Source organism: Salmo salar, chromosome 18 (genome assembly GCF_965601325.2).
Source record: "Salmo salar chromosome 18, fSalSal1, whole genome shotgun sequence".
In the NCBI taxonomy this organism is placed as follows: domain Eukaryota; kingdom Metazoa; phylum Chordata; class Actinopteri; order Salmoniformes; family Salmonidae; genus Salmo; species Salmo salar.
Window position 1 is genome coordinate 7947055 of NC_138308.1, and position 14401 is coordinate 7961455.

Sequence of the window (14401 nt, forward strand, 5' to 3'; positions counted from 1 at the left end):
TGACTCCTCCTAGAAACACGGCCTGGTCATCATCCCTGAGGGAATGCCTAACGGGGACATCAGCCACGACGACCCAGCCACAGGGATCACTGTGGTCACACAGGAGGCTGCCCAGGTGCTGGAGTCAGCAGGAGAAGGGCCTCTGGGTGAGTGGAGGGGACAGAACGAGCTCGATTAAAGGGAGCATGGGGACAGCTAAATTAACTTGTATCTGTAATGCATTATTCAATAATACCAGGGGGAGAGTCATTGCTTTAGCCATAGGTGCAAGGAACCTCTTATATAATTATATATTTTCTTTCCTTTGCAGATGTTAGGCTACGAAAGCTTGCGGATGAAAAGGATGAACTCTTAGCCCAGGTACATATAGTTTTCCTCTTTGACCCAAGTGTCTTCTTTTTGAACTGTCTGCGTGCGGCTGTTACAAGTAATTATGTGTGGCGTTTCACAGATCAGGAAGTTGAAAATGCAGCTGGAGGATGAAAGGCAGAAGCACTTGAAGATGGAGAACGCCTTCACAGAGGGAGAGAGAATGGAGAATGGCACTGATCTACACGTCATCGAGATGCAGAGTAAGTCTCATTCGTGCCCAAACCTAAAAAAAAGTTCACAACACAGAGGCATACACGTCACCACTTAGTCTGTCTAAAGACTTTCTTGTTACATTAAACATACACAGAACCCCACTTGTCCAAAACATCCTATTAGCAGCTGCCAGTTCCATCTCTTGTGTGCCAAGAACAAACTAACAGCAAGGCTCACATCTTTATTCTAATGTCCTGCGTAAGGTAACTGTACTAACTCAAATGTTCTACTCTCTGCAGGAGATGCCAACCGACAGATAAGTGAATACAAGTTCAAGCTCTCGAAGGCAGAACAGGAAATGGGCACAATGGAACAAAACGTAAGTCATGGAAACACTGACATACTTGTCCACATGTACCCTAGCTGACCATATGCCAACTGGATACATTAGTGTTTGAATGAGAAAAGGAAAATAAGTCAGATTCGTATGTGAAGGACTTTGTTTCATTATCCTCATATCCAGATCAACAGACTTGAAGGACAAGTGTCCAGATACAAGGCATCGGCGGAAAACTCCGAGAAAATAGAAGATGAACTGAAAATTGAAAAGAGGAAACTTCAAAGGGAGGTAAGAAACCAAACTAAAATCAAGTCAGTGGCCAATGTTTGATTTTACATCAAATGTTATCTAACCATTCCCCTCCATTTGCCACAGCTGCGTACGGCTCTGGATAAGACTGAGGAGATGGAGATGACCAACAACCACCTAGTAAAGCGCCTTGAGAAGATGAAGGCCAATCGGAACGCCCTTCTGTCTCAGCAGTGAGGTCTGCTGGATTGCCACAGAAGCCCTTAAACTCACACCTCAGATAGTGTCTGGAGCACATTTCCATTCTTCCTCAGTAACACTTAAAGTTGTGTAGCAAAACCAAAAACACTTACAGAAAAAAAGCAAGTTTCTTTTTTTTTAATAAAGGATTAGCATTGGTTTGTGCACCAGTGTCTTCGGAAGGGAGACTCAACCTATTAAACCATAGTTACTAGGGGGAGATGATGAATATAAGGAAAATTTGACTCATTACTTTATTTTTCAAAGCTTTGTACTACATGTTATTCACAAGGTTTTATTGCTGGGTGCTTGGCTATTATAATTTTTTTTTAATAAGTTGCATGAATGAGTATAATGGCGCTTTTTAACTGTTACCCTTACGGCTGCTCTCTGGCCCTGCACCTATCCATAATCCCTCACACAGTGAAGTGCCTTCTCACACCTGGAGACTGAGGGTTTTGCATTAACCAAACAATTCAAAACAATAACTGGTACAGAATAATGTATTTAAAGGTGCAGTCATGATTTAATGAAATATATAGAACCAATTGTATGCAGAGGTTTCATTGATTTCTCAAATATTTAAAGATTTCTTGGCAATAAGTGTAAATGTCAGAACTGTAAATACAAGGTAGATTTGTTAATTTTTTTTGCATGGGTTATGGCACATTGAATTCCATTTGTAAGAGTGATGGTTTGAGGTTCTTTATTTGGGGTACATCAGAAGACGGCACTACATACCACTTCTCAAACAGTGTTCGCTGCTTTGAAAGCCAAGCAGTTTCAAGTCTCAGGACCACACAGTGATTGTGTCTGGGGCAGCTATCGCATTGAATAAACTCTAACAGATTTACACTGCCCTTCATTTCATTTTATGTTACCAGTAATCATGAACAAGTTGTTGATGCTTGAATTATACCCAAGCACCTCAATCCCTTAGGTATAGAATAATCCACTCTGTAAAAGTCAATGGTTCGAGCGCCCACCGCCTAAACAATTTGGAAGATGAGGGTGTGTACAGTGTTTACATACTTAGGTTAGAGTCATTAAAACTCGTTTTTCAACCACTCCACAAATGTTTTGACAAGTAATTTCAGAATCACAATTCCAGTGGGTCAGAAGTTGACTGCCTTTTAAACAGCTTGGAAAATTCCAGAAAATGATGTCGGGCTAATTGACATCATGAGTCAGTTGGAGGTGTACCTGTGGATGTATTTCAAGGCCTACCTTCAAGCTCAGTGCCTCTTTGCTTGACATCATGGGAAAATCAAAAGGAATCAGCCAAGACCTCCACAAGTCTGGGTCATCCTTGGGAGCAATTTCATCTGTCCAAACAACAGTACGCAAGCATTGAGACCACTCAGGAAGAAGAGGTGTTCTGTCTCCTTGAGATGAATGTAATTTGGTGCGAAAATCAATACCAGAACAACAGCAAAGGATTTTGTGAAGATGCTGGAGGAAACGGGTACAAAAGTATCTATATCCAGAGTAAAACGAGTCCTATATCGACAACCTCAAAGGCTGCTCAGCAAGGAAGAAATAAGACAAGACAGACTACAGTTTGCAACTGCACATGGGGACAAAGATCGTACTTTTTGGAGAAATGTCCTCTGGTCTGATGAAACTGTTTGGCCATAATGACCATCGTTATGTTTGGAGGAAAAAGGGGGATGCTCGCAAGCCGAAGAACACCATCCCAACCGTGAAGCACGGGGGTGGCAACATGTGGGGGTGCTTTGCTGCAGGAGGGACTGGTGCACTTCACAAAATAGATTGCATCATGAGGAAGGAAGACTGTGTGGATATATTGAAGTGACATCAGTCAGGAAGTTAAAGCTCGGTCGCAAATGGACAATAACCCCAAGCATACTTACAAAGTTGTGGCAAAATGGCTTAAGGACAACAAAGTCAAGGTATTGGAGTGGCTATCACAAAGCCCTGACCTCAATCCCATAGAAAATTTGTGGGCAGAACTGAAAAAGGGTGTGCGAGCAAGGAGGCCTTAAACCTGACTCAGTTACACCAGCTCTGTCAGGAGGAATAACCCAAAATTCACCCAACTTATTGTGGGAAGCTTGTGGAAGGCTACCTGAAATGTTTGACCCAAGTTACACACAATTAGCATTGCCTTTTAAATTGTTTATGTAAACTTCTGACCCACTGGGAATATGATGAAAGAAATAAATGCTGAAATCACTCTACACTATTATTCTGACATTTCACATTCTTAAAATAAAGTGTTGATCCTAACTGACCTAATACAGGGATTTTTACTAGGATTAAACTTCAGGAACTGAAAAACTGAATTTGGCTAAGGTGTATGTAAACTTCCGACTTCAACTGTATATCAAATGGTTTCCCGAAACAGACATGCAGCCCATGGACAGTGTTTCTCATGTCTTAGCATCGCTCAAATACTTTGTAGAGGTCTGGTAGGTTAGCAATCTGGAGTACGCTGCCATCCTCACTGAAGTGTTTAGGTGGACTGAAGAGGCTCCGGAAGGCTTTAAACAGGAGATGCTCCACCTTCCAACGCCACGAGTTCAGCTCTGCATCCTGCAACACATTCACAACCATAGTCTGTTCAGTAAGTGCTAAAATGGAACCAAAACTGAAAATATAAGAGCGTGTTCCTATGACATGGCAGTATTTCTTCCATTTCAAAATGATTTGCTCCTGAATCCTTTCTTGGTTTCATCAACTATCAGATTGACAAGTGCGAGACATAAAAAAAAAAAAACAGGGCTGTGTTCATTAGGCATGCAACTGAAAATGATTGGCCAACTCCATGTAGTCCATTTCCTTCTGTTTGGTGCCTAATGAAAACGACCCGGGATGGCGGATCTGAGTGACATACCTGCTCCTCCTCTCCCGGCTCTAGCTCCAGGACATACTGTTTCCTGATAGAGTAGAACTGGCTGCACTCCTTGCTGAAGTCTCTGAAGCAGTCCTTCTCATTGTCCCAGTTCACCTACACAACCCCTCTGATTAGTCAATTTAGTCTATAAGAAATTATTGATAAGACATGGTCATGGATAAGAATAGTTCACACCTCAGTAGCCAAACGTAGGATGAACATGGGCAGACCCTCCATAGGAGGGGTGTACTTGTCAAGCAGCAATGGCAAACCGGTGAGATTTCCTTCCTGCAAACAAGACACATTCTGATCTTAAGTTTTGCCCTGATGTCATGCATGACAATTACATTTAGGGGGTAAATGCTAATGTTACAACAAGGTATGATTTCGTCAGTACAGACAGGATACAGAGGGTCAGCAGACAGACCTGGTCTATCTCCATGGAGAAGTAGTCCTCCAGCATCTCAGATTTCTTCTTCAAGAAGTCGACTATGTATTGGGACAGACCCTCCTTGGGCCCGTCCTCCTCCGACCAGCCGCTCTCCTCGGAGTCCAGAGCCAGCATGGCCAGGTCATAGAGTGGTGCAGGCTCCTGGAACAACAACACATCAACAAACCAACTCGGAGCCAAATATCTGGGTCCGTATTCACAAAGCGTCTAATCTAGGTTTAGGTTCTCCCTGTCCATCTTATCTGAAAGGCTAAATTGTTCTGAGACCATTAGTGAAAACAGGCCCAGAATCACAGCCTCTGGTAATGCGAAAACAGGATTTTAGAAACAAATAACTTATTTACATAAGTATTCTGACCCTATGCTATGAGACTCAAAATTGAGCTCAGGTGCATCCAGTTTCCATTGATCATTCTTGAGATGTTTCTAAAACTTGATTGGAGTCCACCTGTGGTAAATTCAATTGATTGGAGATGATTTGAAAAGGCACACATCTGTCTATAAGGTCCCACAGTTGACTGTGCATGTCAGAGCAAAAACCAAGCCATCAGGTCGAAGGAATTGTCCGTTGAGCTCAGAGACAGGATTATGTCATGGCACAGATCTGGGGAAGGGTCCCCAAGAACACAGTGGCCTCCATCATTCTTAAATTGAAGAAGTTTGGAACCACCAAGACTCTTCCTAGAATTCGCCGCCCGGCCAAACTGAGCAATCGGGGGAAAGAGCCTTGGTCAGGGAGCTGACCAAGAACCCGTTGGTCACTCTGACAGAGCTCCAGAGTTCCTCTGTGGCGATGGGAGAACCTTCCAGAAGGACAACCATCTCTGCAGCATTCCACCAATCAGGCCTTTATGGTAGTGTCCAGATGGAAGCCACTCCTCAGGAAAAGGCACGACAGCCCACTTGGAGTTTTCCAAAGGGACTCTCAGACCATGAGAAACAAGATTCTCTGGTCTTATAATCTTTGGCCTGAATGCCAAGCAACACTTTGAGGAAACCTGGCACCATCCCTACAGTGAAGCATGGTGGTGGCAGCATCATGCTGTGGGGATGTTTTTTAGTGGCAGGGACTGGGAGACTAGTCAGGATCGACGGAAAGATGAACAGAGCAAAGTACAGAGAGATCCTTGATAACCTGCTCCAGAGCACTCAGGACCTCGGAAGTTGAACCTTCGCCCCAGTCTAACAGGACAACACAGGAATGGCTTTGGGACAAGTCTCAATGTCCTTGAGTGGCCCAACATCTCTGGAGAGACCTGAAAATAGCTGTGCAGCGATGCTCCCCATCCAACCTGACTGAGCTTGAGAGGATCTGCAGAGAAAAATGGGAGAAACTCCCCAAATACAGGTGTACCAAGCTTGTAGCGTCATACCCAAGAAGACTCGAGGCTGTAATCACTGCCAAAGGTGCTTCAACAAAGTACTGAGTAAAAGGTCTGAATACTTATGTAAATGTGATATTGCAGTTTTTTTTTTTTTGCAAAATGTTCTTAAAACCAGTTTTTGCTACGTCATTATAGGGTATTGTGTGTAGATTGATTAGGGTAAAAAACTATTTAATCCATTTTAGAATAAGACTAACGTAACAAAATGTGGAAAAAGTCAAGGGGTCTGAATACTTTCCAAATGCATTGTACAAACTGCTCCCAACTTTAAAAACGTTAGGCACCAAATAGAATTTAAGGAGCACCAGAAATAGATAGATTTTTCAATATAGTTTAGGCTTACATTAGGCCTATATGAATCCAACCTTTGAAGCACATTTTATGAGAAGCAGACCCTTTTCCTTTCTTCCTGGGCCAATCAAATTGGCCTAGACCTACTGTCAAGTTACCAGGTTGTTAGCTAGCTAGGTAACATGACTGTAAAACATTGTTATACATTTTTTTTTTACATTTCCGGTTTTTAGGACTATAAGCTGGCGAGATCAAATCAAATTTTATTAGTCACATGCGCCGAATACAACAGGTGTAGACCTTACAGTAAAATGCTTACTTAGGAACCCCTAACCGACAATACAGTTTAACAAAATATAGATAAGAATAAGAGATAAAAGTACATTTACATTTAAGTCATTTAGCAGACGCTCTTATCCAGAGCGACTTATAAGTAATTAAAGAGTAGCAGTAAAGAATAACATACATGGGGGTGCCGGTACAGAGTCAATGTGTGGGGGCACCGGTTGAGGTAGTATGTACATGTAGGCAGAGTTAATTAAAGTGACTATGCATAGATGACAACAGAGAATGGCAGACGGGGGGGGGGCAATGCGAATAGTCTGGGTCACCATTTGACTAGATGTTCAGGAGTCTTATGGCTTGGGGGTAGAAGCTGTTTAGAAGCCTCTCGGACCTAGACTTGGCGCTCCGGTACCGCTTGCCGTGTGGTAGCAGGGAGAACAGTATATGACTAGGGTGGCTGGAGTCAGACAATTTTTAGGGCCTTCCTCTGACACCGCCTGGTATAGACTGGCGCATACAATAGAGTAGCTGTTGTTTAAAGAATTTCACTGAATAAACATTTTAGAAACAGGTGCCAGTTGGTTCTTTAGATATGATACTGCCAACATTTTTGACCGTACCTACGAGACGGTACTACGGTATTCTAAAATGTTGGTATCATAAGTACCATGATATTACCGTGGCACCGGTATACCGTGCTACACATTGATGTGTGTCATACTTACAGATAACCTCAAGATGCCAAAGTTACCGAAGTCGTAGATCAAAATTTGGTAGAATAGCTCCTGGCTAAAAAAAAAGAAGAGAAAAAGCCAAATATTCAGCACCTTGAGCAACTGCACAGGAATACTTCTAATTTATATATTTCTATAGCAGCGAAGTATATTTTTAAAAACACTTCTACATTAATGTGGATGATACTATGATTACAGAGACAGTATAATGGATGAGTAAGAAAGTTAGAGGCATAAATATGATACACCCCAAAAAATGTGAATCTCCCCTGTTATTGGTGATGGTGAAATGTTAGCATGTCTTGGGGGTATATGACCTTTGTGCCTCTTTGTCAATCAAGCTTGATGTAGTCATTGCGTGCTAGGAATATGGGACCAAGTACTTTTGACTACTTTAATACAGGCCTTCAGAAAGTATTCATACCCCTTGACTTATTCCACATTGTGTTGTTACAGCCTGAATTCAAAATGGATGGTAGTTTTTTTTACTCACCCACCGAGACACAATACCCCATAATGACAAAGTGAAAACATGTTTTTTGAAATATTTACAAATGTATTGAAAATGAAATACAAAAATATTTAACTGACTTTTTAGAATCCCCTTTGGTAGTGATTACAGCTGTGTGTCTTTCTGGGTAAGTCTTAGAGAGCTTTGTACAATATTTGCCCGTTATTATTTTCAAAATTCTTCAAGCTCTGTCAAATTGGTTGTTGATCATTGTTAGACAGCCATTTTCAAGTCTTGCCATAGATTTTCAAGTAGATTTAAGTCAAAAACTAACTTGGCAACATTCACTATCTTCTTGGTAAACAACTCCAGTGTAGATTTGGCCTTGTGTTTAAGGTTATTGTCCTGCAGAAAGGTGAATGAATCTCCCAGTGTCTGGTGGAAAGCAGACTGAAATAGGTTTTCCTCTAGGAGTTTGCCTGTGCGTAACTCCATTCCGTATCTTTCTTTATCCTTACCATAACAAAGGGGTTACTTATTAACTCAAGCATAAATTGTTTTTCATTATTCCATTTTGACATTATGGGGTATTGTGTGTAGGCCACTGACACAAAATCTCAATTGAATACATTTCAAATGCAGGCCGTAACAACAAAATGTGGAAAGTCAAGGGGTGTGAATACTTTCTGAAGGCACTGTATACGTGAATTCTAACAAATGCTTTCATATCCAAAATGCTGCCGTTTCAAGCCAAATTATACGTTTCAGTTTAACTGTACGTAGGGGAGTGCATGTGGGTCTGACCTGAGTTTGGTGGTGTTGAGAAGGTACAGTTTGGTATGGTGCTGGATCAGAGTCCACTGGGGGTTGACACAGCCCACAAACGAGTGATTCTGAAGCATCTCTTGAAGACCTGAGGAAGACCAAACATACATTTGACAGGCTCTCAAACCAAATCTTCTGCTAAGGGTTTTTGCCATCCTTAGTTTACTACAATCTCCCTTTTCTGTACTGAAGTACGTACAGTAGTGCAACAGCTATGTGCAAAGTAGCTTTCTTCACCTGATGGTGTCAGCAAAGACACCATCACGAGTATAGTGGAATATCTACAGTATATAGTGGATTAGCTCTTTCAAATCTCATTTCCCCTTCCTCAGTTCTCCCCCTTTCACACACTACTTCTAACCCATGGTAGTTAGAATTGAGACCACTGCAGACACTCCTTCCTGTACATGTCCAGTATTTGATGATGGATGGAGTTGGGTATACCTTTGTGTGCGTGCTCAGCGATGTCATCTCTCAGCTCCTTCACACTGCTCAGCTTGATGGCTCGTCTCCTGGTTGTGGCTGCAGCAGTCAGGTCCTCCTGCTCCTCATCCTGACCAGCACGGGGACGCTTCCTGGGCCGACCCAACAACACCCACACACTGCTATTACACGCAGACATAATTCCTACACTGCTTTTACTAAGCAAGTAAACACACACCATGCTCAGTTAAATACGTGTGCACACACATATCGCCATACACCTTTAAAAATACATGCGTGAGTACACACTCCGTGCACCACCAAATATACAGACATTCTATGCACCAGTAAATAAACACACACTCCATAAAGCACTTAATACACCACACACAGACTATTCAAACAAGCACTCAGTGAATGATTCCCTAAAGCCCACTAAGAAGGCATCATCACCTGGGGAGATCAGCTGGAGTATTTAGGCTGGTTCCCTCCTCATCCTCTGTGGCACCTGGCGCCTGTTCCTCCAGGATCTCTGCATTGTCCATCTCTTCCATGTCATTGGTGGTCACAGGTTCCCCCCTGCTCTGCCCATTAGGGTTGGCGGTGGGAGTAGGGGCCAGCTTGGATGCCGGCTGGAGAAAGGCGTCCAGCTTTTGGGCTCTACTGTCGGTCCTGACCATCTGATGGGCGTAGACCCGCTCACTGTCCCCTGTGGAGTTGGAGGAAGACTTCCCCTCGCTGGTGGAGACAGACAGCCCAGGTAGCAATGTCTACAAAGAAATAGGTTAAATGGATGACCTTTTATTATTTTTCACCTCAATTCCAAGAATGCAGCTTCTCTTTTTTACTACTACTACTACTACTACTACTACTACTACTACTGATTCTACACACCAACTAATCCACTAAAGAAAGGGAAAGAGAATTGCATACACCCAGTTTAGCTTATTGACACACTGTATGTTTCATAGCCAAATATAGTGTTAAATACCTGGTAGTATAATATCCTGTTAAAAACATTACAATGAGAAAACATTTAGCATGGAGGACTGCAGAGCTAACAGCACCTGTGTGAAGTACGTGCGCGAGGAGTTGGAGCCCAGGAGTTTGCTCTCTATGTGTTTTTGAACGCTCTCGATGATACAGTCTTCATGGAGGAAGTGCACCTCGTGTTTGGTAGGGTGGACGTTCACATCGATGTTATGAGGGGCAATCTCCAGGCTTAAGCAATAGAACAAAGAACAGTAAATACAACCAGAAATCGTTTGCTTTCCAGTTAAGTGACAGTAACCGGAGTTACCTGAGATATAGAAATGGGTGAGAGTTCTTGGGAAGGTATGCAGCATAAACGGTCTCAATGGCTTTTTTTAAGGCACTCGATTCAACCAGACGATCTGAGGAGAAAAGAAGACTATTAGTAAAAGTGCACAGGAATATCGTATTCAAATAACTAGTTAATTTAACATAGCGATCCTGTGGCACATACGATTGATGAAGAGGATGAGGATGCACTTCTTCACTGAGTAGTTGGCGTTAGAGATGTGGCCCTTCAGCTTATAGGCAAGCTTCTGATCCTCACAGCCCACTTCAATCAGCTCCCTATGGAAGAAAGAAAACGTGCAACACACTGCTCACTCTTCACACTAAAGACTCAACGGCAAAACTGGTATCGATGACATCATTATAGCCAGATTTCAACCCGTTCTGGTTGTAATTAAGTTACTTCAACCAGCTTCGCCCTCTGGGGAAGGTCAAGATCACTGAGCACAAGAAAAAACCAGCAGAAGTCCAATTAACGTATTAACTACGCAGAGCACATCAGATTATAGCTCAAAGCATTCATTAACAGATCAAGATAAAACTGTCTGGCTGCATATACAATTCAAAATGGATGGCAATAACCTCTATTCACTCAACGAGGAACTGACATCCCAACGTGAGAGAGTAATCTTGGAGGGGTATTTTTTTCCAGTACCTGCTGACTGTATTGCCGAACACCACACGGATATTATCCAGTGTGGAGGCGTTGGGTAGGGTCCTGACGTCTGCCATGGTCTCGCCTTGCTGGAAGAAAAAAAAAGACAGAATATTTGTGGCATACAACCAAAGTCTCCTCCCTTCAGGGACAATGACCTCAGGTGAAAACATCAAGGGTAGGAAATGTGAAAGAAAATAAACAAAACAAACAATCTCACCTTTTTGACAGCAAAGCTTTTCCCAGAGTTGTGTATAGCATACCTGTAAAACAAAGACCAAAAAAAATATATTGTTTGCATGATTCACAACACATTGCCAGCACACAAAATAAAAAATATTTGTGATGCTTGACCCACGAGATGTGCACTGGTAGTGATGTCTGAGGCCACACACCTGCTCACCACCTCCACAATCCTGGAGTACTCCTCACTGGGGCTCTTCAGGGCTTTCCTCCTGGTGGACACGTTATAGAACAGATCCTCCGCCTGTGGATGTTCAGAGATATTTGAAGGCGTCGTCTCTTTTGCACATTATAGTCAATCTAACTTGCGGTTGTCAGTGGACATTTAATGAACTCACAGTGATCTGTGTCCCCTGGTTTCCAGCGCAGGGTTTGGGTTGGGTCTTTAGTTTCCCATCACAGTAGGTGGCTCTGGGGAGGGTGAAGGCAGTACTTACAGACTGAGGATTCAAAAATGTTACTGGGCATTTCGACAAAGGACTGATGGCCTCGTCAATCAAAGCGTAATCGAATAATAGGCTACCTGTAAGCACACTTGGCGTCGGCCGTTTTGGTTGTTATGGTCACATGGGCAACATGGCTTATACTGGCAAGGGCCTGAAACACACATACACACACACGCACAGGTTACATGGATAGTACAGAAAGACTAGAATTGAAAATCTAGCTTTGCCCACATAAGAATAACCTACACCAACTACATCCCCATTACAACGTAACCTTGACAATGTGGATGATCGAATTACTCAAATGATCAAACAAATGGGAAATACTTCACCTCTCCTCGGAAACCATAGGTTGAGATGGCGTTGAGGTCCTCAAAAGTCTGGAGCTTGCTTGTTGTAAACCGTTCACATACTATTTCCATATCTTCTTTCTTCAACGAGAAAGTAAAACAGTCGAAAGGAAATTGAGAAGTGAACTAAAATATGGACTTGGTGGAAGTTGTTTATTTTGCTTACATGACTCTCTCTCTCACACACACACACACACACACTCGTCTTACCCTGATGCCAGTGCCATTGTCCTGTATCTGGATAAGTTTCAGACCCCCCTCCTTCACAGTCACCTGTATGTTGGTGGACTTGGCATCTAAACTGTAACATTACAGTGAAATGCAGATTTCATATGGTGAACCAAACTGATATCTTCTCACAAACCAAATTGCAAAGACTTGGTACAGTAACTATGTAAACAATCAGCGGTCATGAGAATAGCATGGATATAACTCCAATGTGACAAGTATTTAATCACATTGGAGTTATTGTCAAAGCTAGCTAAGCTACAGATTCAGTCACCAGATGCTGAGGGGGGGAAATCCAGTGCAGCAAAGTCAGGCGCTCAGCTTCAACAGTAGAGCAAAAGATGTGGTAGGGACCAGCAGCTTCATGCATGACTTCCTCACGCACCTCAGCAGCCTCCGTGACAGTGGCTGAGGTTCACAGCTGCCAACTGCCTATCTATATCCACAGTAAAACAAGTTCTATATTGGCATAACCTGAAAGGCCGCTCAGCGAGGAAGAAGTCACTGCTCCAAAACCGCCATAAAAAAAGCCAGACTACGGTTTGCAACTGCACAAGGGGACAAAGATCGTACTTTTTGGAGAAATGTCCTCTGATCTGATGAAACAAAAATAGAACTGTGTGGCCATAATGACCATTGTTATGTTTGGAGGGGGAGGCTTGCAAGCAAAAGGACACCATCCCAACCGTGAAGCACAGGGTGGCAGCATCATGTTGTTGGGGTGCTTTGCTGCAAGAGGGACTCGTACACTTCACAAAATAGATGGCATCACGAGGAAGGAAAATGATGTGGATATATTGAGGCAACATCAAGACATCAGTCAGGAAGTTAAAGCTTGGTCGCAAATGGGTCTTCCAAATGGATAATGACCCCAAGCATACTTCCAAAGTTCTGGCAAAAATGGCTTAAGGACAACAAAGTGAAGGTATTGGAGTGGCCATCACAAAGCCCTGACCTCAATCCTATAGAAAATGTGTGGGCACACACTTTTTCAGTTCAGTTTTGTGGTATATGGCCAATATACCACGGCTAAGGGCTGTATCCAGGCACTCCGCGTTGCTTTGTGCTTAAGAACAGTTCTTAGCTGTGGTATATTGGCCACATACCACACCCCCTCGGGCTTTATTGCTTAAATATACCACGGGTATGATGCAAAACACTTGTTTACTGTTCTAATTACATTGGTAACCTGTTTATAATAGCAATAAGGCACCTCTGGGGGTTTGTGGTATATGGCCAATATACAACAGCTAAGGGCTGTATCCAGGCACTCCGCGTTCCGTCGCTGGGCGGGGGTATATATTGGCCATATACCACACCCCCTGACTGATTGTAAATACTGAAAGGGAACTATGAACGATCGGAAGAAAGAGACTGAGGAAAGGATCATCATTTGCTTTTGTTGATTACTCATTTACTTTGGATCATGACATATGTTTGTGAAACTATCTATATAGGCATATTTACAGACGGATTTTTATTTTAAAGTTGCATTCTGTATTTGCACAACTGACACACACACACTGACAGAACTCCATCTCCATAGAGCTAGCCAGCTAACTCACGTTAAACAACGTTAGTACTATCAGACACAATTATAAACTCTTAGCTTGAACGCTAGCTAGCTACTTTTGTTAGCAATGTGGCTAACAATTAGCATTCTTCCTAACTAGCTAGTTAACTAACTTACCAGTTTTCAAGCAATTCTTTGATAGCATTTGCAGGACGTTGGATAACTTCTCCAGCAGCAATCCGATTAACAACGGTCTCATCGAGTCTCCGAATCACCCCGGACATACTGCCAGACTGTTAGCTTTGATTCAGATTGTGAATATTATCAGAAGTAACACAAATAGCTGTTAAATGGGACACCCTTACTTCATAAGATTAGCTATCTTAACATCCTACCACCATCACAACATGTTGTTAAAAGCGCGGGGGAGAGTGAGGGGTTCGATTAATCTCGCCAGTGCGCCCGTTGGACGTGTTTTGCACCGGCTGAAAGTTGATTGCATTCGATTTGGAACCGGGCTGCCTCCCGGACGTGAGCCAGGTGCCCCGCTCTGTCAGACGGCGAAGTGGTCTCAAAACAAAAGTTAAGTC

General features: G+C 42.9%; 2 protein-coding genes across 20 annotated transcripts in view; one reads left to right on the forward strand and one right to left on the reverse strand.

The window, feature by feature from the left end:
• lrrfip2 (leucine rich repeat (in FLII) interacting protein 2) overlaps positions 1–2207 on the forward strand; it is a 63167-nt gene extending 60960 nt beyond the window's left edge. For all 19 annotated transcript variants that reach the window (XM_014154297.3, XM_045700692.2, XM_014154298.3 and 16 more), the window contains 6 exons: positions 14–146; positions 311–360; positions 452–572; positions 825–904; positions 1049–1153; positions 1241–2207. In XM_014154297.3, coding sequence (XP_014009772.1) covers positions 14–146; positions 311–360; positions 452–572; positions 825–904; positions 1049–1153; positions 1241–1351 — 600 coding nt within the window. In that variant the 3' untranslated portion in view covers positions 1352–2207. The remainder of the gene's footprint in view (positions 1–13; positions 147–310; positions 361–451; positions 573–824; positions 905–1048; positions 1154–1240) is intronic.
• On the reverse strand, positions 2044–14261 carry mlh1 (mutL homolog 1, colon cancer, nonpolyposis type 2 (E. coli)). Its single transcript, XM_014154294.3, has 19 exons — positions 13989–14261; positions 12281–12371; positions 12053–12151; positions 11798–11871; positions 11613–11685; positions 11427–11518; positions 11252–11294; positions 11032–11120; positions 10543–10655; positions 10357–10450; positions 10124–10277; positions 9510–9826; positions 9078–9208; positions 8613–8721; positions 7349–7412; positions 4639–4803; positions 4407–4499; positions 4212–4325; positions 2044–3910 (listed from the first exon to the last, which is right to left on the reverse strand). The coding sequence occupies exons 1-19, from the start codon at positions 14093–14095 to the stop codon at positions 3755–3757; spliced, it is 2178 nt and encodes a 725-aa protein (XP_014009769.1). The 5' UTR covers positions 14096–14261; the 3' UTR covers positions 2044–3754.
• Between the last annotated feature and the right edge of the window lie 140 nt (positions 14262–14401).